This window comes from Colletes gigas, unplaced genomic scaffold (genome assembly GCF_013123115.1).
Source record: "Colletes gigas isolate AHSC1104 unplaced genomic scaffold, ASM1312311v1 Colletes_gigas_Sc00008, whole genome shotgun sequence".
In the NCBI taxonomy this organism is placed as follows: Eukaryota; Metazoa; Arthropoda; class Insecta; order Hymenoptera; family Colletidae; genus Colletes; species Colletes gigas.
Window position 1 is genome coordinate 2,678,226 of NW_025106637.1, and position 25,354 is coordinate 2,703,579.

General features: G+C 42.2%; 2 protein-coding genes across 2 annotated transcripts in view; one reads left to right on the forward strand and one right to left on the reverse strand.

The window, feature by feature from the left end:
* Positions 1-6,809: 6,809 nt before the first annotated feature.
* The window catches only part of LOC122396978 (RING finger protein 17), a 216,158-nt gene continuing 197,613 nt past the window's right edge, over positions 6,810-25,354 (forward strand). Inside the window, exons 1-4 of the mRNA XM_043395777.1 lie at positions 6,810-7,026; positions 7,107-7,189; positions 7,283-7,486; positions 7,582-7,662. Coding sequence (XP_043251712.1) covers positions 6,810-7,026; positions 7,107-7,189; positions 7,283-7,486; positions 7,582-7,662 — 585 coding nt within the window. The remainder of the gene's footprint in view (positions 7,027-7,106; positions 7,190-7,282; positions 7,487-7,581; positions 7,663-25,354) is intronic.
* The window catches only part of LOC122396678, a 45,952-nt gene continuing 29,530 nt past the window's right edge, over positions 8,933-25,354 (reverse strand). Inside the window, exons 2-3 of the mRNA XM_043395271.1 lie at positions 9,440-10,998; positions 8,933-9,259 (exon numbers count right to left, since the gene is read on the reverse strand). Coding sequence (XP_043251206.1) covers positions 8,933-9,259; positions 9,440-10,998 — 1,886 coding nt within the window. The remainder of the gene's footprint in view (positions 9,260-9,439; positions 10,999-25,354) is intronic.

The window sequence follows — 25,354 nt, forward strand, 5'->3', positions numbered from 1 at the left end:
GTTGCTTCGGTCCTTGGTAAGTTTCTACAGCACGCGAACACGTCTCAGACCCATCGCTAGTAGAAGTTACATGCACCTGTAGAGAAGATGTCAGACTGTAAGCACAGGTTTGCCAGTGTTGGGGGGATCGTGGGGCGGGTTAGAAACGAGTAAAGAGGTGTCTACGAAGGTGGTAGTGACGATGATACTGAAAACGGTCTGAAAATAAGGGGCTGAAAGGGGCCACGCGTCGCAAGCCGGGCGAACGGCTGGCTTGAAAGCGAAATAACGCTTTCTTCCTTTTGTACGAGCGAGAAAGAGAAAGAGATTCGGATGGTCAGGGTTGGCAGAGAGCTACAAGTGGTGATAAACGAAGCCGAATCCTCGTTATTACCCGTTGGGGAAGGCTCGAAAATTCCTGTGGAATTCAGCCGACTCCGACAGCAGTTGCCCACCTGCTTTTTATTGTCGCTCTTCGTTCCGTTTAATGCAGATTCGCGGGATCGTGTGCACGGAAATGCACATATTTACGAGTGCATTGGCTTCCTCGCGACCCAAATAACGGACTGACTTAGACTAAATCATACTATTAAGGACCAACCAGGCAAATAATGCATAATAATTCCTTACAAAATTGTATAGGAAAAATTTTGGTCCCCGAAGGCGCGAACGAAATTCCTTCGAACGTTATAAAATTACGTTTTGGTTCGAGTACACGTTAATTGTATGGTTTAGCGATATAGGGGATAATTATCGTACAATTACAATGTAATCACAGTGGAAAATGTAAGCAGATTACATGTCGCCCAATTCCGACCTATTTAAGGGATTAAGCCAACTAATTAGGCGGACCGTCCGGCCAACAGCCGAGCAAGGAACGCGGAGGCGACGAAAACAGAGACGGGGGCAGAGCAGGTTGACGATCCTGACCGTCCAATGTTTTTGAACCCGTAACTATAGTTACTCTTTCGTTCTCGGTGTCTCGGTCTAGGATAAAGGTTCTTGGCTCGCTGAAAAGGAGGACAGGAGAAGCGGTGATCGCGCGTAAACCGTTCACCGCTTCGCGAATTTCACTCGAAGGCTTCTCCCAGGGCCTCTTTCGCCGTAGAAATCCCGTCCTATGACGGAAAATGAAATCTGATATTGTAATTCCACGCGCTTGTGTAACGCGACCTGATGTTGGAAACGTTGGGAACGATATGTGCGCCGTCGCCCTTTTTCAAGCCCCGGCGCTCTACTTCGTGAAATGAATTTAAAGCGGGGCGGCCGTGTATACGCGAACGCGAAATGTGAATACCGTAATATTAAAACACAAACCGGGACTGGATGTCACCTGAAATTCGCTATAAACCGCCGCTACGTTTATACGGATACGGGAACCTAATAATAATGTGACGCGACGACGTGTTCGTTTAAATTTGTCTCGCGACCAGTTGATACGGAAGCAGTTAAGTTAAACCCCGGGATGGGAAACCAGCGGCCTTTTCTCATATTTCGTCATTTGAGGAGCTCTTTCGATTACCTGCCGCCACCGAGATACGCCCATTTTTACAATCTACGAATCGTACTGTACGCGTTTCAGAAATAATAGTTGATTCTTGCCTCTAACCAATCCGAAAAAACAAAAGCTGAAAAATCGAAATAGTCGATGCAATGTTAATTGCACAAGAAATGTGGTGAAAGGCCTGAGATGATTGGGAACACGCACAGATCCATGTCTTTCACCGCACTGACTAAATCGTCGATGTATTCCACTCCGCAATTCGGATTCCAATCTTGATTAGAAAACGTTTACTCTTACGAATTTTTCTCGCGCGATTGAACAAGACGCGGGGGGGAAAAAGTCGATAGTATGCGCCTAGCCGTGTACCACGGCCGATTTTCCAGCCGAGAATCGAGGGAAACGGGCCATGGGGATTAGCTGAAAGTTTCAGTGGCGAGGTGCGCAAAGCGTTCCATAATAACTAAAACCGCTTCAGATGTTGCTTTTTTCTCGTCGAACCGCACGATGCTGGCTCGTTTGCTCGCCAGCCAGACGTCTGCTTGTCCGTTCGTTATTCCGTGAATAAATAATTGAGGGAACATGCGCGTGCGAAAGCCTGATGAAAATTTCAATCAATGGCTTTTCGTCCGTTCACTGCTTCAAAATTATTCAACGATCTCTTTCTCTCGCCCTGCGCTATTCCGCCGTCTATCTTTCTCTCTCTGGCGCGTTCTCTTTGTGGAAGTGACGACGATTTCTGCAACAAAGAATTTCTCTTCCACCGCGGCTTCGATATTAGCTTCGTAGGGAACCTCGTTTCGGCTCGCATTTTCGACGCGCTAACGCGCGTTTGCCGTGTTACAGGACGCGTTTCGCGACTGCGGAACACGGCTATATATCTTTATCATTCGGTATAAACGGACAGGAGGGGGGTGTGATACACAGAACAGTCTGCGAATCTCCATCGTGTCACGTAGGACCTAATCTAGGTCAACGGAATTGAATTTAGAACCGAGTCAGAATATTCTCGCTGTACAGCGGTTTCGAATCAACCACAATTCAAACTCTATCGAAAGATATCTTCCCCCGTAAAGTGTTTTCTAATCTCTTCGAGGCGTCGCGCGTTGCCCAAAAATTCGTAATTCGGCTCTTTTCGGTTTCTCGACTGTTCGTCGAGCTCGCTTCCTCGGTTTGTTTCTACGCGAGCGACCGCCAGCAATGGTGCGCGTACACGTGCGCGGGCATGTAAATAAACAATTTGAAGCAACCGGCAGGCATGCTGAATTATCCGCCGGATCGATCATACTTTTGTTGCGTGTTACAACGGTGAATCCGGGAGCGAGAGATACCGAAGCCCGGGCAGGAAGTAATAGTCGAGTGATAGAGTTGAGTGCGGGGAATTTTTATGGGTAAATCGATGTTGCATGCGGAAAGGGCAAAGGAGAAGGAGAGAAAGAGCCCGTGAGACGACCGACGCATGTGAGAGACGGAGAGGAACGACGCGAGGTGGGAACAAAAAGAGAGACGGAGAGAATCGAGCTGAGCAAAGGAACGAGAAACGACGTCGGTCGTTCGAGAAGGACGCCCAAGGAGCAAACGGGACGGACCAGTCGGTGAAATGTGCGAACGCGAGAGGGACGGAGACAGTGTGTAGTGGGTGTGAAAGAGGGGAACCTATGCAGCGAGGCAAAGGGCGCTAGAAATCTGGGGCGGGGATAGATCCGGGGGCTTTTGCGCTGTGCACGCGACCTTGAATACCAGCCAGCCTAGACCTTGCCACGGCTCTTTCGCTCGGTTTGCTTAGTCCAGAGACCGCCTCGCTGTAGATACTGTTGTTTCGAGCGTCGGCCTAAATCCGATATCTCGCTTCCTCCTTCTTCTTGCCTCACCTATCCGACAACCTGCGAGCCGCGCGAGCGTGCCGATTACGTAAAAGATGAGAACTCGAATTATCGCCGTCTGTATCTCGGGTAATTTTGTTTAGTGGCTTCTCTCCGGCCAGTCCCTGTTATTATTCGCGGGAATATACGCGACGACGTTCCACGGAAACGTTGTTTTAACGAATCCGCGATAGGAATTCCCCGGTCTCAGCGAATTTTAGCTCGAAGCTGCATTACTGAAACTTTTACACGCGCTGGATATTTGAAACCCAACCACGGCAGAGACCACCTCGTGCAAATTAATAGGAAGACACCTACGATACCTAAAATAATTAATTGTTTATAATTTTCTCCGCGAATGAATTCTACTAATTATAATTCCCATTTCGTGCAACTGTATAACTAATTGTCACGTAGAAATATCTCTGCTCGTATAGTAATGCATCCGAGCAGTTGCACATTGGAATAACGGTTCTACTGTAATAGGTAGATATATATGTACATATTTCCATTTCGTATAGAGCTCGCTAAACGAAAAACAACCACTAAGAAAGAGTGAAACCACTAGTCTAGATTGATTGTCTCACGGTTAATATGTAAAGTTAGCTCGACTATATAGCGATCTAGGGGAAAACTAGTAACTAAACGACAAAAATAAATAATAAGGTAATATACGTACCGGATAAAACACAGTCTTGAGTATAATGCTTCTCGTGTTAAGATACACGACACCTTTTACTGCAACATACTTGCTGCATGATGTCCGCTTGGGCGCCAGCAGAATTATAATTCGTATTCAATTGGATTCAGTGTAAGCGGATGCGAGATGTCCTTCACGTTTAGGACACAACACGTTGCTTTTTGTAAGATCGGACAGGAATGTAGATTAGGCAAGTTTCTCACGGATCTCGTTCTTGAACAGAATTGAACAAAATGTAATTCGAATAATAGTAATAATAATCGATATTCGATAGGAATGACAATAGACACTGCACTCGAAGTATTAATGTTTTCGTTTAAAAAAAATACGACTTTCCTTTGAAATGTTACACGTGTAACAAGTAAGTTTAAGAGTATAAAGAACTTCGAAGATCAAAATGTTTGAGAGCCACTGTCTTAAAAGATGCGACATCTTTCTTGTGCAAACATTCAGACCAGCAGATTGTGGACTATAGATTGTATACATTTTACATATACTTTCATAAAGGTGACGAGATCTGAAGGGCTTCTATCAGAAATAGCTGTTTCGTCAGCTTTGTTTTGAATGCGTATATTCGGAGATACTATCGTCAGGTCGCGAAACTAAATAACATTTTTGAACTACCTACGCATATTCATAGGTACGCAACGTATTTACATTGTCACGACATTTCGTCCTTTCGTTTACATTCTACGAGAAAACATGATTAGAAAACGAAAACATTGTACGATATAGTGTTCTATTGTCTACTTTAAGTTAGATAGATTCATACTTGCAATATCGTAAGATTGGTATCTAAACAGAATATGGCGAACGAGGTTCACGATCTTCTTGCTCGCTGGAGCGATCGTGCTGGGTGGGATCATAACGGACCTTTGCTACGACCGCGCCTAGAATCCAATGGATCCAACATAACTTCGCTGCTTATCCACCTGTCTTTTTATGTTTTTGCCAAATTGTACAGCTTTCGAGATCGCAGCGGCATCTATCTTAAGAATCGCGAAACATTCCTAATCACGTGACTACAATCGTACCGATTTTATTCTAGAACTACCGGTCACATGACTCACCGGTGTATGTACATTGTCAATGGTCAAAACGTTGAATATTTCGCAATTTCAACATAAAAAACTATACTGTAATAATCCCCAAACATCGAATACAATTTGTGTCGTTTCTAAGAATCAGGTACTTACGTGTTATTATAACCTTTTGATCTTGTTAGTGAATTAACTACATATTTTACTACAAAAGGAAACGAGTCCTTTTAAAATATATATGGCATAGAATCTAACGTAACTTGTTGTTTAAATTAGGGATATAATACGCAAAATTGTTCGTTAATTTATAACTAATGTCAAACTTACTATATTATACCGAACTATGAAGTACGAAAAATAATAGAAAGAATGGTAATATCAAACTATGTAACTTGATATGTTACGAATTTTTGTTTCACTTGACTTACTTTATACGAAATGCTAGTACTTTTGCACGAAATGGTCTTGTGATCTTCAACCGGCACAAAAGTGATAAAAATGACTCTCACTATTCTTTCAAAGTTCTACGGTTTTGTAGTTTATACTTTTATAAATTAATTAGTATTTACGAATCTGTCGTTTAACTTAAAGCGTGTGTAAACAGTATTATCAGCTTGAACTGCATGTCCTCACAATCCTATTGGTCCGTTGCATCGATACAGCCATGCTGACCAGGGCTGTATCACTGTGGGTTCAAAGAACAGTGAATCGAGGCATGAAAAAATGTAACAAACAATCTAAAAATCGATACTAGAACTTCTACCAACAAATATTACGAATATTAGTAAGTACATTAGTATTTGCATAATAACTTGTATAAAAAATTATTCAACGAACACGTGCATGTTCCGGGCACATGATTCTGTTTACCTGCACTCTATCTTTAACTTGAAAAAGTACAGTTACATATTCAGTTAGACAAAGCGAATATTTCATTCACTTTTTGTATCGAAAACAATTAATAACTATTTTAATCTATGTAATAATTGGTTGTAATGTAACAAACATTTTAATTCGGGATTAAAGTGTACAGATATTGACACACTGTGTGTTGCATTGAAAATAATTCAAACCGCATTGCCCGAATACTTAAGCTTCCGCGTGCTTGGTCGTAGCGCAGCGTGTAACATCAAACAGTGCATTGACTCGGTACAGTGAGTTACATTGAGTGTTCGAAATTAGTAATCGTATAGTTTGTTACCTTAAATCGAAGAAAATGTTCAATAAAAAATGTGATGATAACTACAGTTTTCCTAGAACAAAATTAGGAAATGTATATTGCATAGAATGCAAACACCAATTTTTCTTTCGAGGTACTTAATCGTCGAATATTTTCAACCACGTTTTCTAGCCGGTTGTTTTTTATTTGTTTATGTATTTCTGTTAATAATGAGATAATTATTCGTATGTAACACTTTTTTAGTTTAAGAAATCATTTTATGAAGCTCTTATGCTTTTCTATTTGTATACATTGCATTATTATTGCAAACTTGTAAATATATGCGGTAATCTGATTGTAACTATCATAGAGGTTAGGACAGTATCTTATTTGTAGTTGTGATGAGTCGTTTGTATCTTTTCTCATGTTGCACATGTTCTTTTTATACACTTTTTGGAATTATTATGTTTTCTGAGAGAGACGTTTAAGAAAATTTCTTAATACGTTTGTTTCAGAATTTGTTCCCATACGTGGGGTTGTGCCTTTATTATTACAATGCGGGCACATTATGTGTGATAAATGTGCTAGTAAAGATCATAATAAACCTTGCCCTATATGCAATACAATTCCACAATATGAAAATAGTCAGAAAGTTTCATTGCCTTTAAATATGTATGCATTGGGATTAATGGTCGTGTCTCATAATCGGCCAGTTAATACAGATGATTCGGATATTTCTTTTTCACAATCAATAAATTCCAAGATGAAGAAACAATGTATGCAAGGTCTGTATTTATCGGGAAAGGATAGAGTACTTTGAATTATTTTTTAAAATTAAATTTAAAAAATAATTCTTTCCTTTTAGGTCTGTGTCATGAATGTGGAATTCAAGCAACATTAAAGTGTCTACAGTGCAGTGCTCTCTATTGCCAAAGTTGCTATTCCAAGGTATGTCTTTTTTATTATGATCTAGCTATCTGTACATAGTATGAAAAACTAGGATGTTATGGTAAGTAAAAGTGTACGTATACATTTTACCAGATCCATGGGAGAGCGCTTCAAAACCATACAAAAACTATATTAGCAAAGAAGAATGCTGATCATGCCTTTGCTTTACAAAACACATGTTCAGACCGATGTTCAGAACAATTGGGGTATTATTGCGAAGATTGTGAAATAGCGGTATGCCCTCATTGTATGTTGCGCTTACACAAGAAGCACAATTACACACCATTAATAATCAAGGTATGTATATCAATGTGTATTATGAAATGCTGCCCAATAAAGTGTTGTAGCATTACACAAAAAAATAATACATTTTTATTTTTATCGTGTTACAGAATCAGGAACTGATGTCACAATTTTGCGAGATATCTGAACGTCTCAACCAGAGCCTGCTAAGGATTCGTCATGCGCAAAAGGTGAGTTTTATTTTGAATTTATATCTTTGTTACAAAAGAGGTTCTATTACGTCGCATATACAGTAATAAGATATACTACAAAACGATAAATAAATAAATTTATTTAATACTTGTAACAATATTGCGTACACGTTAAAAATTGAAGGTTTATGTATCGCAACATATGGTCTTAACAATTATGAATTTCCTTAAATGCAAGAAAGTGTTTGTCATTGAGTACATTAGGCTGTATATGTGGCCTGCGTAATACATGTGTAATGAAACCATCCCCCGTGTGCATGGGGCGGGATCAATTTATGTGGGTAATAGCCGAATAATGCGAATAAGACGGGTGATGCGACAACGAACCAACAAAATTCTTTTATTTTATCTTCTAAAATCAAAGTCTATATTTGTACGGTCAAAAAAGGGGACTTGGCTTTTGTATGTCAACATATACGGGTATCCAACACGCGATAATAAGGTGGCGTACACAGACGTCGACTACAATAACATTTTTGGCCGCTGCTCGAGAATTCGTTATCAAAATATAAATCTATCTGTTAACCCGAGACCCTCGCTCTTACGCAGTTACGCAGAGTTTCGCGCTCTGTGGAGATTCACGCGGAGACTTGTTGTTGAGTCCCTTGATATGTTTGCTTGCTTGCGAATGCCACCACGGTTTTACCCAAATTTTATTTTAACGAGGCCTCGACAACAAGTAATCGGTACTCGAATCGGCACACACCTCCGCTGGGAATCCCCGCCCGCGGTAGGGGAGACACCTGCGCTTGCGTATAGTTGATATCATCGTATCGGCGGCCATGTCGATCGGTTACAGTAAACGTAGAAATAGTAGAGTATATCCTGTTATAAATAATTATACAGTACAAATATGACTAGAGGAAAAGAAAATACTTATTGACATTATCAGTTATTTCATACTTGTTGGTTTCTGGCATTCCTAACTGCTTTATACGTGCCCCCAATAATTAGATTAAACGTCATAGCTGGATATTTTAATGAAACAGGATAATTTGATTTTCATTAACATAGAGATCTCGTATTAAATTTTTCTTATAGTACGCTAAATATAAATCACACAAACCTATGATATATATATTGCACATTTTTAAGTTTCACAAAATTCATTCACGTCCAACGATATGCTAAACACAACCTATGATTGTTTGTTGCTATTCGTAATAAATAATGGCAACAAGGCATGTCTAACATGAGCAAGGCTTAAATCGGCCAAATTATAATAATTTAACTACAAGCTATATATCGATTACTCGTCTTCCTTTTGTGTTTCTGGTTTATCTTTGAGCTTCTCTGTTTCCTCTTTCTTCAGTTCCTCCTTCAGTTTTTCTTCCATTTCTTTGAATTTGATCTCTAAATACCGATCTACTTCCGGGCCAGTAAAATCCTCGGGGAATTTCGGCATTACCGGCAAAATGTATTTGTATAGTCGTTCGTTCAATACATATAATTGCGTCGTCGTTTCGCAATTAACGTTGAACCACCAATCGCACGTTAACGCCACTTGGCTGAATATGGTGCCATTTGGGCATAAAAATGATGATTTGCCACCGTTGAGATCGCAATAATGCCATACCTGCACAATAATATTATTATCATTACGGAATCTCAAAAATAAAATACAGAATTTTTATGGTAGCCCTACAACGGAGTTTCGTTCGATAACTACGTAAATTAGTCTTTATTTGCTAGTCATATTTACGAAACTTTGTCGTAAGTCTAGGATTACCTGTTAAAACAATATTACAAATTTTACCTGACACCCTGTGTCTGGATCACCAAAGAATCCCTTATAACGTTGCTGTTTGCAACTGAAGTTCGTGAATGGTATATTGGAATAGGCCGGATAATCAACGTTCGCCTCTCCCCGTGTAGCACCATGCTTGGCCGAGGTCTGCGTGTCGGTATGTTGCGGGGTTGTAAGTTTCTTAGGTTCCGTGTAACTGGAGATCGAACTTTCCGTAGTAGTAGATGGCAAAGTGTAGTGTTGCTGTTGCAGTACGTCGTCGCTCAGATCTTCCATGATTTCGTAAGAGTGGCCTGTGGAGCTCTCGTCCACTTGAGGTCTGATAGTTGGTAGGAATACCTCTTTTTCCGTAACTGGAACATCTTGAACGATAGGGAGGTAGTATTCTACCACCTTGTTATTGTTTAGACCGTCAGCAACATAGTTGGGTCGAGTGGGTGGCTTATGTTTTATCCCATCCTCGTACGACGATATTTTGTAACGTTCAGGATCGTCGGTTAGGTACAGTGGGTTCGGTGTTGCTTGAAATCGTGATTCCGTAATTACTTTTGGGCGCGTTTGCGGCCGTACCTTAAAATTTGGTACCTTCTGTGGTTGCCTAGGTGGTGCAGATACCAATGGCGCCAGAGGCGGTGGTTGCATCTCTAGCAACTCGTTTTTCGTGTTATGAAGGATGTTGAGTATTTCTAGGAGAGTTTTCAAGCTGATGTCGATGTTATCCTTGCTCAGCATCTCTGGCAAACGTTCGCTCAGATGAAAGCTCTCGATTATCTGATTCAGGTGTACGTTTGGATTTCGTGGCAGTTGTGGTATCATAGGTGGTTGTCCAGTAACAGATTCCAGCGTTTGTACGTTCGAATATCCCGATGGTGGGATGTGTCGATGTCCTGGAAAGTCTTTAATTGGATAATTAACTCTGGCGTTGTCGGTAGGTCTAACATTATAATCCAACACGTAGTCATCTCGAACGTTGGTGTGAACTGGCTTGGCCAACTGTTTTCTAGGCAGTTGATCCCTGCCGTTCGTCGTGTAAGGTCGTAATGGTCTCACGTTTGCGTGATACCTGTTCTCCTTAAGTGCGATCTGACTGGATGCTGTCGATATTTCAGGATACATTGCTTTCCTATCCGGGTACGTTTGGTACGGCATGGAATAATCGTCGTAAGTGACTTTCGAACCGTGTCTCACAGGCATGAAGTAGTCGTTGTCGCTTCCCAGACTGTGAGGATCGTATTGCACGGAGGGAATAAATTTTTTCTCCTGGCTATGCGCATAGGTGCGATGACTGTTCCCTTTCCTTGGCACGTTGAGGTACCTGGCATAAGATTGCAGGCTTTGCCTCGCCTGTGGGTTGTTTTGAACCTCCTTTGCAGCACTTTGTGGCACCGGAATTTGTCCGTTAACGTGATTGTTAGCAACGTAGAACGTTAGGTAGGGTATCAGTCTCCTGTACCTTTCTTTGAACTCGTCCAGAGTTATGTTTTCTGACGATTTGTCATCCTCCTTTTCCACTGCAATCTTTGTCGAGTTCGTATCCGACGATGCTGCACGGTTCCTCATGGACAACACTGTAACAAAAATAAATTCGTATTAGGTACCTATTATTACAGTTGTTACAGTTTCGTTTTGACCTATATTCTCCGTTATCGGTTAAATTAATGATATGTTACATGACTCATACGGCTCCAACATCGATCTTAAACATGTTGACGCGTGGTTAGTAGACTATATCAGCGAATAGTTAACGCTTATAGAGACTTTACACTTTAAAGTTCTTATGGTTTAGCTCTAACTTTGTAACTTCAAGAATATATTATAGAGGGTCGTACTTGTCTTGCGTCAATATCACCCTACAACCCTACGTGACTAAAGTTTCATACCAGTGATCTACGGCTGTCTCTCAAAGTCTGATTCAAAGTATGGTTTCAAAAATATTTGTTCATCGACAGGTAGAAATTGCTATTGGAACATGTTTTCTGAATAAATAATCGTGCAAAAGAATTTTCCATGAACCGAACGGATCACGAATCGATTAATCTCGATTTAGATCGCCCCTCGATTCAGGGTGACGGTGATACCTTCGGATACGGTCTGTATAAAATACGGTTTAACGCGGCAGAGACGGTCGATGGCAGTCGCAGCGCACGAGATCCGGCATTTGATAAACGTACCGCGAGTTCCTCTAAATTCAAGTGTTTTCGAGTGTCGCGTAACGGAGAAGAGAGATAGAGGGAGTCGCAGCAATCAACGGGGATCTAGATATTACGTCTCGGGGCAGGGTCGCGCGAGGGAGAGGTTTGAAAATCAGTTGAACGCGCTGACGTTTCCTTATACCGCATGAGATACGTTTCCTAATCGGCCTTTTAAAAAATCACCGGCGTGCATCGTTATCCCCCGTGGCTGAGCTCTTCCTTCCTCCCTCTCGATCTCAATCTGTTCCCTCTTGCCCGGATACGTGCGAAGTAATGCGTGCGCTGCACTCCTGGTTCGGTGAAATTAAATTAGAAGGAAAATATTCGGAGAGCCGTCCAGCGCTTTTGCACGTGCGCCGAGATAGCAAGAATAAAGGACCCGCGGATGTGTGTGTACGCACACTTGTCACCGTACGGGCGTGTGTGCATGCACTCGTGCAGGATATATTCGCTCTGGCACGTTCGAGTGCTGCAACCACTAAAAACGTACCAATCCTCCGACTCTACCCTCCAGCTTCAACCCCCCTTCAACCCTACGCGTACGCTCGGCGACTACCTTTTTCCGTTATTCTCGTCTTCCTCGATCGTGCAGGACTGGCTCGATCTTCCCGACGCTGCTAGACGAAACCCGGCTCTATCGAATTTACTTCGATTGGCTCTCGTCGCTAATTATAGCGTATTTAGCGAACGATGTTTTCTCTTCGTCAGAATTCTCCTACCAGCGCCCCATTTCGATCGCGCGGTTGTTTGTTCCGTTTTTTTTTTACCGATCGGAGTGCGAACGCAGAGAGGGCCGAAACTCTTATAATTCTGCAGTGAAATATTAGATGCATTATTAAACATTCGTAGTTACTTTTATAAATCAGTGTAAATAGTTTTGCAACGATTTCTGTAGATATTCTTAATTTATCCTGAATTAATTTTAACTCCCTCGAGGGGAGGCTGGGACGAAGAAGAAAGCTATTTAGACGGTATCGGGCTTGTAAAGTTTAACCTCTAGGATATTAGGGATTTCTGGCCAGCTGTTTCCACGAAGAATTACTTCAAATGGCACAATTAGTCGTAATCGTTGGATTTACTTCGTTTTTTCTTGAAATTGTAAGCGTCGTTGCCTTAGAGTGCTTCGGCCAGAGGATTTAACTTTTTTTTGTTACGGTATATTATTTGAGTAGCTGTTGAGCGCCGTGAAACTCGAGCATCAAATATCGTAATATTCTTTTAATTTTGTTGCCAGTATCACTTGCCAACTGCGGGCTTTCCCTTTATTGTAGCGCCGGAAGTATGAAAACCCTCTCACTCTGCATGCTTGAATGCAGCATATGTCAGAGTGCTATTCAAACGTAACAGTTTCACCATTTATTCAAGAGAAAATGCAAGTTCCTTGGCACAATAGGAGCGATGGGAACCTATCGTGAATATATGAATAAAAACATTGTATATTAGCCAGCCTCGAAATTTGATAAATAGTAAAGTTAGCATTACGTCTTTAAAGAGTATGGAATTCGATGGTAGAAAGATGTCAGGATCGTACCGAAGTGGAATGACACGTGAAACACATCGTATGGGAGATTACAATAATTCCGTGTAATCTCTAATAATCCTTTGCTTTCATATAGCAAGCAATGAACGAGCGCGGCCGGGTAATTAACACTATCAAAATAGAAAATCGATGTTTAATCCGGAACGGTTGATTTACGAGTCAGTATCGAGTAAGCATGTTTTACTCGGTTTAATAGGCCAGACCTGCAAATTTCTGATTTCGCGTGTTCTCGATTCTCTCTGCTTAAACTTGGACCAGATCGGTATACTATACAGGGTGTACTCTACTGAATAGACAAGATTACACGTGTTTATTGTTTCATTTGGAAAATGGTAAATTGCTGTACTGTAGCGCATAATTATCGAAACCATTCGTAGGATGCAGTCTTGGTCCGTTTCGATTCGTCAAGAGTTCGTTACGCGGCGACACGAGGGAAACGTGTGAGTGGATATAAACCCCGCCGCCTCGCTAGACCCGCCATGAATTTTTATAAACCGATTATTTAGTGGCGATGTAACAAAGTGCGGTGCGGCATCGCTCGAGAGAAAGCTCGACGGTATCCGAGCGTGGCACATCAAAGGGACGAGCGCGCCGGCCGTATCTCTCTTGCACACAGATATACACCGTCCCCGACCTGGAAATCCAATTCGATTCTGCATGAAATGAGTCTGGAAACTTTTCGTGTAGCGCGCGCCGCTTTATTAATTCTGTCAGTACGGAACGTGATTGAAAAATCCGCAAAGCGCGTGTGCCGCGACCTCTAAGAGGTTCCCGCCCTGGAAATTTACAAAGCGCCAAGGGTGTGTCTGTATCTGCATAAAGATGTGCACGATCCTTCGGGGCTAACTGGACCAGACCTCTCTCGCTTTGCTCTCTTCCCTTTCGTGGAAATTCGATTCCAAACGGGGCGAGTTAAGGCGGCATTTAGACCCGGCTCGCCACATCAAGCATAGAAACGATACGTTAGCCCGCCAAACATCCCTTCGTTCAGTTCTTACTAAATGTTTAACCGCCACCATTACTAGAATTCAAGAGCCTAACACAGCGCTGAAATTAAATTTTACTTACACAAGGTGTTTGGCCACCCCTGAAAACAATTAATAAAGAGAGATTCTAGAGGCCAAAGTAAGACAAAAATCAAGAATTAAAATTAAATTATAAAATTTGAAAATCATTTTGAAAAAATTATTTTTGGGGGCAGGAGTCAATTCCAATCATTTTTAGTGAATAGACATACCCTCGAAATCCTAACCATTTTCAAGAAAAAAATTCATTATCGAAAATATGTCTGACCATACCGTTGATATGTTTCACTGAAATTTCTTGCGTATCTTTAAAACATCATAACTTCTGAACGGATTGACGGATCGCAATGATTCAAAATTTAAACAATGCGTATTAATGGAGACTAATGGAGGATACAGGCAGAACTTTAAACGTTAATAACTTTTTAGCGAAACCTCAATAAACAAATTGGTATTCTTTTGGCCACTAGAATCTCCTATTAAAATTTTTCCCAGGGGTGGCCGAAAACTCTGTCTACTTAGAGAAGGGAAAGCAAATAAAGTGTTTGGAATTGACGGTGTATCAATTAAATTTTCGAAAGCGTAGCAATCGGCGGTTTAAAAAATTCGTATCGAGAGATTTATCGTGCGCGCGTTGTCAAATTACTTCCTATTCATTTTCATTCGTTTCGTTCAATCTCCTCTTATTTGATTACTTTACCTGTCGCAGTTTTGTCCCGCTTCCTACGATCGTTTTTGTCCTCATCCTATTTTGCGCGGAATTCTATACCGAGGTGTACGTCCGATGGTAATATTCCATGCAAAGGCAGACGGTAATCCTTCACTCGTTAAGAACTTTCGTTTCCGCGGCGAGAAATGAGAAATGGCTTTATTTCGAGGAATGTGTATTGCTTTTTCGCGCGGCCCTTCGTCTGCCGACCCCCATACAATAAATAAACCGGCGGTTGCAGTAATTTTCCCCTCGCGCGATTGTGAATATCGACGTTACCTGCTCCAGCGCCGTTATCAATCGTCCGTGGCAGCTCTCTTTTGTGACGAATGTTTTGAATAACGACTGTAAAGACAACTTTATATATTACGTGGTCGTGTTTCATGTATTTTTGTATCGTCAAATTGCGGACAAGACCGAATGGACCTGCAAGGTTTTGTTCTCGGACCATTTCAGTTTGAACGCCCCATGCCATAAGTCATTCAGCACTTAATAAACTCGGAACAAGAACGAACCGACGACGTATAATTATGTCTTAAATTTCCTTTTCATCCATGCATCCACCTCGCTTGGGAAACAATCTCTCGATTAATTTCGTTCAAATTGTTCTTTAATGCTTTCTACGTGTCGTTTGTTTTCGAACACGTTTGTCTATACAATCTGACTTACCGCATATTTAATAACATCAAATGAGTAAATGTATCGAAATAACGTAGCTACAGAAAATGATATTTGCATCTTCATTTGCATTTTTCAAGCTCGACGGGCAAATATCCGATGATTTATGGACGACAGTTTACATTCTGCGATATATACTTCCCCGTTGAATATTACTTTTGTTATTGACCCGTGAACTATCGAACGTCGTTAATAGTTTCTATTCAAGTGGAAAAAACACGGAGAGAAAGCGTGGGTTGTTAAAAATTCTAGTATTCTCCGCGCGATATTTTGTATGTAGTACAGTGTAAAGAGAGAACATTTTATAACGAGAATGGATGGCTTATTCGCGACAAGTTTGATTAGTCTTCCGGCAGCGGAAGGGTGAAATGGTTGATACCAAGGCAAGAGAGCTTCTGAATTCTGTTTGCGTCTACTTCGTAGTTGTCTCGCAATGGAACTCTGCATCCGTCATGCTTCCAAGTCACGTGCGTTCGAAATAACGTAATCCGGGAGACCAATAGCCGCCAATTAATATTCCGTATCGAGATACCGATGAATCGGCACGACATTCTGCCGGACACGTCGAGTTTTCGTGTCGCGCCGCTACAATATGTTGCGCAACGCAGAAATCCAGTTGCAATTTGCCGGCTCGTACGTATATCGTAATAGAAACGAAAGAGAAACAGTGAATCTACAGTGAATCAAAGGTACCATTAAAAGTCGGCAATTATTACTTTCATCGAAGTGGCCAATCAGCCGGGACATTAATTCGCGCTTCGCGAAGATAACGGCGCAATGAAAGTCGTATCCACTGTACCAAATCGTTTGATCAAATATTTTTTAACGCGCAACGAATTGGAAAAAATATCGAGAACAAATTGGAGTGATTTGTAGATGAGAATAGAGGGCAAAGGTCGAATGATATCGAGTGAATTCAGTTTGTAATTATGAACTCTTGGGAGTCTAAAAATAGTTGCAGCTCGAAAACAAGTTGAAACAGGGCACATGCTTACGCGACCTGAGCCACTGTTTATGTGAACTGGTTGCAAAAGTGGGCCTCGATTGTTAGGGGACACTGTATGTATCAGCTAAAATGAGTAGGTTTGTAGGCTGACAGGATGAGACTGTCCTTTGTACATGATTCATCGCGATCTCAGACGATGACCTGGCGTTTGCAGATAAGAGAAGGCTTGAAAAATTCACTTGGAATATGTAAACAGTCATATATTGCACGCTGTCGTGATGATAGTGCGTGTTGTGAAAGAATGGATCCTGTAAACACAATCTAGTATAATAACAAAGAAGTTAAATATTTTTTTATCCTTGGGAAACGCATAGGGTGGTGAAAAACTATGGGAACAAAGTCGAACTCTAGCTCGTAGGGCAGTAGCTTTTAATTTAAAAGAGAATTACCAGTTGTACGTTAAGCGATGCAAATTCTCCGCGTGCATAGTTGCATAAAAACTGAAATGCGTCGGATTGTAAACTGCACCTTTCCGCGTCGCGTGGACGTGTAACCGACCCTTTCGCTTTCGTATTGCGTGTATGTAATTAGGTTCGTTACGTGTGCACACGCCCGCACGAAACAGCGTATTTTCGCTTTTCCTTCGCTTCGCTGGTACGCATCAGCATCAAGATGAGAGAATGCGCGTTATAATTACGCGTTATAAAAGCCCCCATTTAAAATTTCCGATTCGGTATCGAAAAAGGCGGGCGGAATGAGCGCGGGGTAATGCGATTAGCCAGGTAAATGAGATTTTAATGATGATCGTTTTTGAAATGTTCGCGTTGGGGGCTCGTCGATACTTAATCGCTGTTTTCCCATTTTTATCGATGGGCTTGTCATTTTTGGGAGACGTTAATTGCTACGAATCGGTATTAAACTTACAATTAATTTCGATGTTAACAAGTTCGATAAACCGGGCGCGTTGTAAAATACGTACGAAGTGGTAAATTAATTTATTTTACTCGCCGAAGCAATTTCCTCGTGTAATTTACTGCGTGATAATTTTTGTATAAAAGTATGTAATATTTTCAGATAATTAGGGCTTTAGTGTAGTTAATTATCGAGGTTGCGCTCACATTTATTCCATTTACTTCTAATTAAAACTGTATTAAGCGTCGTAATACTATTTCCGCGTATTTGATACCGATAGCAATCAGAGTTTTAGAAAAGAAAACATTACGTGGATTCATGTTTTATTTATGTTCAAAACTTGGCGTTAGCTTTCCGAAGTTTTTGCCAAATTGTTTTTTGATCAAGTATCGTTCGTATAAAATCCAACAAATGCACAAGGGCTTCTATGGAAATCGTTTCGCTATTAATAGACGTAACTTAAGGGGTGAATTCATTATATCAAAATAAAAAAGGGTGTACGCGTAAATATGGGCACGTAATTGTTTCCATGTGGCTATTTACAATCGACGCTTTGTACTTCGTTGTTTTCATATATATTTTTTTAAAAATAAAAGAAGTGCAGTTATTACGAGAAAATTAAAAACCAATAATTAAAGTTTCAACCCGTTGTGCATCTGTTCATCAGGAAGTGTGTTTTTATGAAACGAAAGCAAGTCCGTAATAAAAATTTAATTCATTTTATATAAATAGCGCTCTTGTTTTTTCTCATTATATTCGGCCTGATGTGTTCCACGGGTGTGCAAAACAAATTTGCAATTTATATCAAACGAGAATCAATTTATACTTCACAATTTCATTTCATGTTTCGCGTCCTTGGAAACGGTCTTCTCTGGAAAGAGAACACGGAAACATTTTATTCGCTCTGAATTAATAATAACGCGTCGTCCACGAACAATCGTGACTATTGCAAAAGTTGTGTAAAATAATTTTCGTTTAGATAAAAATTCCAATTGAGGAAAGTGTATAGGTATCCCCTTTGTTTTGACCACTCTAAACGCACCGTTTTATCAGAATTGAGGGGTTGAGGGGGTTTGGGACCCTTGGTGGATGTTACTTGTCGGCACAGGGCGCGGGGAACCTGGAGGAGCGAGCGTGCATCGCGAGCTTTGCGCGTCATTTAATTAAAGCCGGAAAACGAGCCGCATAACGACACTCGTTTCACCGGCGAGTGGCGAGGCATCGTCGTATTTGGGTCTCGTGGGGTCGACGAGCGTGTGGGGAAGCTGGGTGATTCGGTTGGAGGATGCAACGACGACGGATACAGCTCGCATCCAGCCCGCGTGTACTGTGTTGCGCAGCTTGTAACTGAAACTGGACCTTAAGGGGATACAAAGCTGTGAAATTAGACGGAACAAGAACGGTTCGCGTGTAAGTTTCTATGGAAGTTCTGTGTATTACCGCCTCCTATTGGAATACTCAGTCGGCGGAGATGTTCACGGGATTTAGTCGAATTCGGCGGTGGTCATTGGCTGCAACCTCCCGGACCGGATAATTCTCCTGACGGATCGACGAAAGTCGATTCTCTGTCTCCGCTGATTAATTGGATATTCGAGAGATGGGAAAAATTCTTATAAAAAGAAGAGTTGAAAATATTTTGCGTGCAGCAACCGGGGCGTACGATCCGCCGATAAATAAATGTATCGAAGAAAGACGATTCTCTGGTCGCGCCCCTTTCAGTTAACCGATCCCTCGTCGGTAACTTCGCGAACGTTGGAAAACCGGGGGTGGAAATATGCGCGGCGTTTCGAGAATTCACGACGTAACAACTCGAGACGGGGTTCGTTAACACCGCAGGCCCGTACGAATTTTCGTTGCCGTAGATTCGCTGCACTTGTAACCGCGTGACTGGCGGCCATTCTTTGAACGCGCTCGATCCTCGAGGGGAATACGGACTTTCGCTCGATCGATTGATTCCACTCGATTGTACCGCCAGACAATACAGTCTCGATTAAGCAACGAAAAGCCAAGCGAACGAAAATTAATACAACATAGCGGACGCGTGTGGTTGAATGGTTGTGCGTTTGTGTACGTGTCTGTGTTTGCACCCTCTCTCCTCCTTCGGCGTGGCCAGCATTATGCGTGCCTCTGTTGCACGCGTTAATCTGAACATTGCGCGCACGGAACGCGGGACAGAAGAATATTTTAAAATCCCGCCATGTCTTTATCGACCTCCGACTGTTTTTTTCCGAGCACAATCGCGGAATGATTAACTCTGAAAATTCCGAACTACGCGTCATCACGCTGAGGACTAACAACGTCGCACGATCGACGATCTTCCATTTTCATGGGATTTTCCGCGCATCTGGAGCATCGAAACATATTACACATCTTTCTCTATGAATAATACCCTCGTGATTAATGTCTCGAAAAAACGATAGAGATGGATAAAATAATTTTACGATTTATTCGGGGCCGCAAGGCCCTTCGATGTAAATGATTAACTCGAGCATTTATTCGGAAGACAACCGTGTTTGAAAATTCTTTCCTCGTATCCGCGCTGTTTCGTGCATCGGCTGACGGTCAATTAGCCAGGCTAAATCAGATAATGTGGATACCGGTTAAATAAAGGCACCAATAGAGCATTCTATCGAGATCGTGGTCAATAAACGCTCGCGCTCGAATAGTTTCGGTGGAAAATGTGCACACGTTCGAATGTCAACAAATGATCGATCAGTTTGGATTGTAGTTGATCGTATTGGGCTGCATATTTCATACTTGCATACTGCTGTTAATAGCAGTCGTCAATAACATTGCTTTCTGTTCCGTTCGTTGGCAATACGCTCTCTATCGCGACTTCGATTGTAAATCATAATGCTGTCGGTTATTTTCAGAATATATTATTCGGTCTTTGCGTTATTAATTTTTTTCATAACAAATATATAAGTTTTGAAATGAAACTGATGGTGGCGGAGGATCTGTTTCGTTCAAGCAGACAGTCGAGACGAAAATTTAGTATTTTATGGTTAATTACATACATAGCAGTCGTTTAACGGGAAATTCGGCAATTTGTTCTCGTATTTTCGTTCGTTAGAAAAGTCAGCGATTCGTAGGATCGTTCGCATCTAGTGAAACATAATCGCGGCACAAATGCGTCCGCTATTATTCGAATTTTCAGCCGACTCGTTCATTTGGTCGAATAATTTCAACTATTCGGTCCAGGTATTCCGTAAATTTAAATCGATCCTATGTGCCCAATCTTATTGGCTCGCTGGGAACATTGGTAATATAAAATTAGCGATGAAACGCTTTGATAATTGGGTATTAAAATCTTGCGATAACTGCACTTTGTGCGTCCCATTGCCATTGCGTATCCTTCCTTTTGAAAATGTTTATCGTTGCGCGAGTTCCTCGTAAAATTTTGTCGAACAACCGCGGACAGAGGGGGAAATATAATTTGTCGAAACCAAAAATTGCTTCCAGCTCTGAGAACGTTCTTCCTTCGATCCACATTTTAATATTTTATGCAATACGAAAGAAAGTATATACATCCATATGCTGTTATTAATCTGACCTTGGATAAATGTTACATGCTCGATTAGTTCTGAACCCTTTCAAGATACCGAGAAGCGTCACACGTTGTCTCCGTTAATGTCAGAAACAATAAAAGCCCAGTTTCCGCGTATAAGTGCTTAAAATAAGTAATACCCATTTAATTAGCCTTGTTAGTACGTGCAGGTTGGCGAAAAGCAAATTAAATTTAGGATCAAGCTCGTATAAATCGCATTAAGCCTCGTCATTTTCCATTCCGTCGATTATTTCCAATTTGTATCGTGCCGCCCCTTGAACCCTTTCTGATCGTACCATTGTGAAAGCTTCGGCAAGTTCGATTATCCTTTGACCGTGAAACTCTCTTCCTCCGATGCTTTGAGAGCTATTTCCATATTGCGTTCGTCGAAGAATTTGCCCTTACACAGGGTTACTAATAGCTGCAACTTCACGGATCTCGAAGACATTATCGAAAAAATTATCTCGTACGCAAACGACGCGGTCGCGGCACAGTGAATTATTTTTACAACGATTTATTGAAATCTAGCAATTCGATCGATCGTCGATTTCTCGTATCTCGTTGTTCGAAGTCTTATCTGGGATTCGATGTCTTTGATAATCAAGTTGCGTTTGCTCGACACGGAACGTGAACGCCACGTCTTCTCGCGTTGAAACGAACGGGGCAAAGAGGTGTCGCGTCGCGTGCACGTTTACGGATACAGGCGAGTCGTGTATCAACGTTTCGCGCGAAACTTCTTACACTCGAACGAGCAGTTTCCGCCATCTGCCCGAGGACAGCGTATACCGCCTTCGGGGGCGTTGAAATTACAAACGCGGCGACGACTTGTCCCTTCTCGTTACGATCTTCGCGACCAGTTCCCGTCCGCGTAGTCGCGACAGGATTTGAACTTCGCGACGCGGGTTCTCGCGTTACAAATAACGAAAGTATTCTCGTCTCGTCGAGTTACCCGGCTGCTACGGGAGTTTTACATGGTAATGCGTTCAAGTAGGACGAACGAGCACGGCGCGTCCCGGCGCCCGTAAAGAGGCGTAAAGGGAGACGCTGATTTGTTTTGCTAAAAAGTCTTGCGTTGAATAGTAACAAGCTTCGTCTTTTTCTTTTCTACCCTACGGAGCGTCGCGACGCGTTACGTTTACACAATGTTTAATCAACGGTACGCGAACGGTTCGCCGAGTTTCTGTTCTTTTCTGAACGCGTAGCAACTTCGAAAGATATTTTTTTAAGCTGTTTTACCGGTTAATTTCACTCGACTACGATAATCGAGAACGTACGACGAAATAATTAACGTTATCGAGATTTTAGAGTCCGTTAAAACGCGAGAAACCTTTTATATCTCGGGGCAGGGGAAAAAGTAAATGGACTCGCGTGACTTTTATAACGAACGGTTCGTGTACCACGGAAGCTCGCGATACGTTGAATACGTGGCGCAAAAAGGTTGCTACGATTCAGCAAAGCAACGCTGGATAGAAGGTCGGAAGGTGTCTGCGTTCAGGGCGGAAAATTCGAAACGACAGGCTTCCGGAGGCTCGAGTGCGAATCGTTGTGGCTTTGCCGCGCGATTCATCGTAACGAGAGCAAGTGCGCGGCAGTAATTGCACTCGAGGCGCGGAACACTGTCAAGGATGCGTTTAATCACGCCAGTCGGTATCCTCGATAAATAACGAGCTGGAGAATCGCTGGATATTTTTTTTAAATTACTACCTCCGCGATCTAATTCATTTATTCGATCCACGATTGTTAGGATACGAACCGACTTGAGGGTTGCTTAAAAATTGTTTCGGATTAAATAAACGAGCCGAAGGGTCGAGATATACCATGTTTGCGCTTAGCTATTCGTTTATGGTGGTAGATCCCGTTATTACGTCGAAGTTCGCGTAATCACAACAGAGAGGCGACGACTAATGTGCTTAGCGTAATACTCCTGTCGGGGATTTCGAGCGTGGAAAGCGGAGCGGAGGCGTCGCAAGATGCGTCGAAAGAGCGCGTAAGGGAGATCCGACCGACCGATGGAGAGAAACGACCGCTGGCACAATCCACTCACGACTTCGAATTAATAATCGATGTGTGCATGCGGCTGCACCCGCACACTGTGTGCCAGCCGCGAACATTCGGGATCGAAGGGGTTTAACGTACGCTCGCAGATTCTGTGTGCACGCGCTTATCCCCCGAACTAAGTTAGTCGATTCCCTATGGTCACTATTTCTGAACACGTCTCGTGGCTTCTCCGACGCGCTTGGGCTCGAAGGATATTTTTTTATGGATCCTCGCAAGGTGCAAAATTGTTATCCATACTCGACAAAGATAATAGGGAATCACGGTCGTAGATTTCGAATTTTATAGAATTTTCTTCGAAAAAATCGTATCCAACGTGTAGATTATTAAGAATGCAACTGTCGGTGGTTCGGGTCGCGTTCACGACCGAGTAGACAGTCGCGAAAGAATAAAGCATTATTCGTTCGGAAGACAGGGGCAACGGAAACAATAAACGGTTCGCAAGAATGGAGGGTCGAGCTTTTGCGCAGCTCGCCAAGGAGGACTCGGAGGATCCGTGAAAGCGGACGTTTGTTTTTCGCTATAAAACGGCTGTACGGAGTGGAAGAAAAGGCAAACCACGGCGAAGGCAACGAAGACATTGTCGTCAAGGGAGGAAGCATTTTCTAATTGCATTATAAACTGTCAAAGGCCCGGGCATCATAATTGGCTTCCGTTCGTGCAATTTGCATGTCTGCCACCGTACGGCGCGCTTTGTGCTAATGATTGCATCGGCCGCGTGCACTCTTCGAAATCGAAAACCTCACTTATATTTGTGCAGCTCGTTTCTGCGTCGGCGGTTCGACTCGGCGCAAAAGGGTACCGGGCGTAGATCAGGGGAACTGAAAGAGGAGGAAAATGCCTAATAAGAGGTGCAGCCAGTCGAGCAAAAACGAAACGCCCTCGGAGTTAATTGAACCTCGTTCGAATCATTCGCGATATTCTTATCGATTTTATTTCCATCCGGGGATACTCCGGATATTTTTCCGACGGCTAAGAAATCTTTTGCTCTTTTCCCTGAACGAGTTCGAATATAAAATTCCAAATAGTGGCTCGTTAATACCCGAAGAGGATATTAGGTAACGCGCGTCAAGGAATAAATGATCTGCCTTTCAAATCACTATTTATAGTTCCATACTCTGGTTGCGCCTACGATGACCATAAACGGCTATAGTTACGGAACTGAAACGAGCAAAGTATTGGTCTACGATCCATTAATCAGTTTGTTATAATTGTCTGTTTTCCCGTCGAACTCGATCGCCAATGCACTGTCAAAGTGAAATTTTTAAAGCAGACATCGATTATAATGAAGTTTCTAAACGAAATCGTGTTTATTATTAATTAATACGATAGTCGTTCGTATCGATCGGCGATTAAATTAATAATAAATCGTTTGGTACGACCCGACGATTAAGGTAATCTCTGAAATTACTCCGTTATTTTTCAGTGTCGTCTAAAACGCATACACCGTAATTTCTGCCCATCCGAGTATATAAATTATGACCTAAATATTACTCTGTGCATCGTGTTAAGAGCATTTTATTTCAAATGGTTCGTGTTTAGCTTTCATCCGATTCCGTAACGTATATTTAAAACTTTCCGTTTAAAGTGATTCATAGTAAAGTGCACACTTTGTATCCTCTTTCGCGAAATACACGTTAATTAGATTATTCTCTTTTTTCGCGCGGACCACCGTAGCCGACGAACACTCTTTACCGCGGCGTTATTATTACCAAAGTAGGTAATTCGGGAAGAATTTGGAAGATTGGTGCGCGATCATGGGAGCTTATTAGCGTGCAGTCGTAATGCATAATTGTTCCCCGGGCGGGACAATGCCATGAATGAGATTCGTCAGAGTTCTGGGTACGCTGGCAAGCAGCACGAATCTTACTAACAATAAGATGAGATCTCAAATAGAATTTAAACGACGGGAACAAAGTGAATTTTGACTTGATGCGACGAATAAAATTTCCGACGGCTGCAACGGGTTGTCGAGCGACGTTCTGGTGTTTCGTTTGGAACGAATTTTACGTCGAATTAAGATTTTTGTACGTTCGTCCAATTAGCGATGTAATTACGGCCCCTGTTCGCTTACACCGTTTACGGTGCCGTTCCCATTCATTAAACAAGCCAACGAGACGGCGCGACGGTGCGCCTTTAACGTCTTAGTTGCCAACAGAATGGATCGAGAAAGTCGAAATGTCGCAGTTTATTATTTATAGACGTAACACACGACCAGGAGAAAGCGAACGGCTAGTTAGTTCGGTCTTGGTCCGTTGATTTTACGGTGTCCAACGATGTCGTTGCACTTTCGAGCGAGTTAGATTTTCGAGCCGTTCAC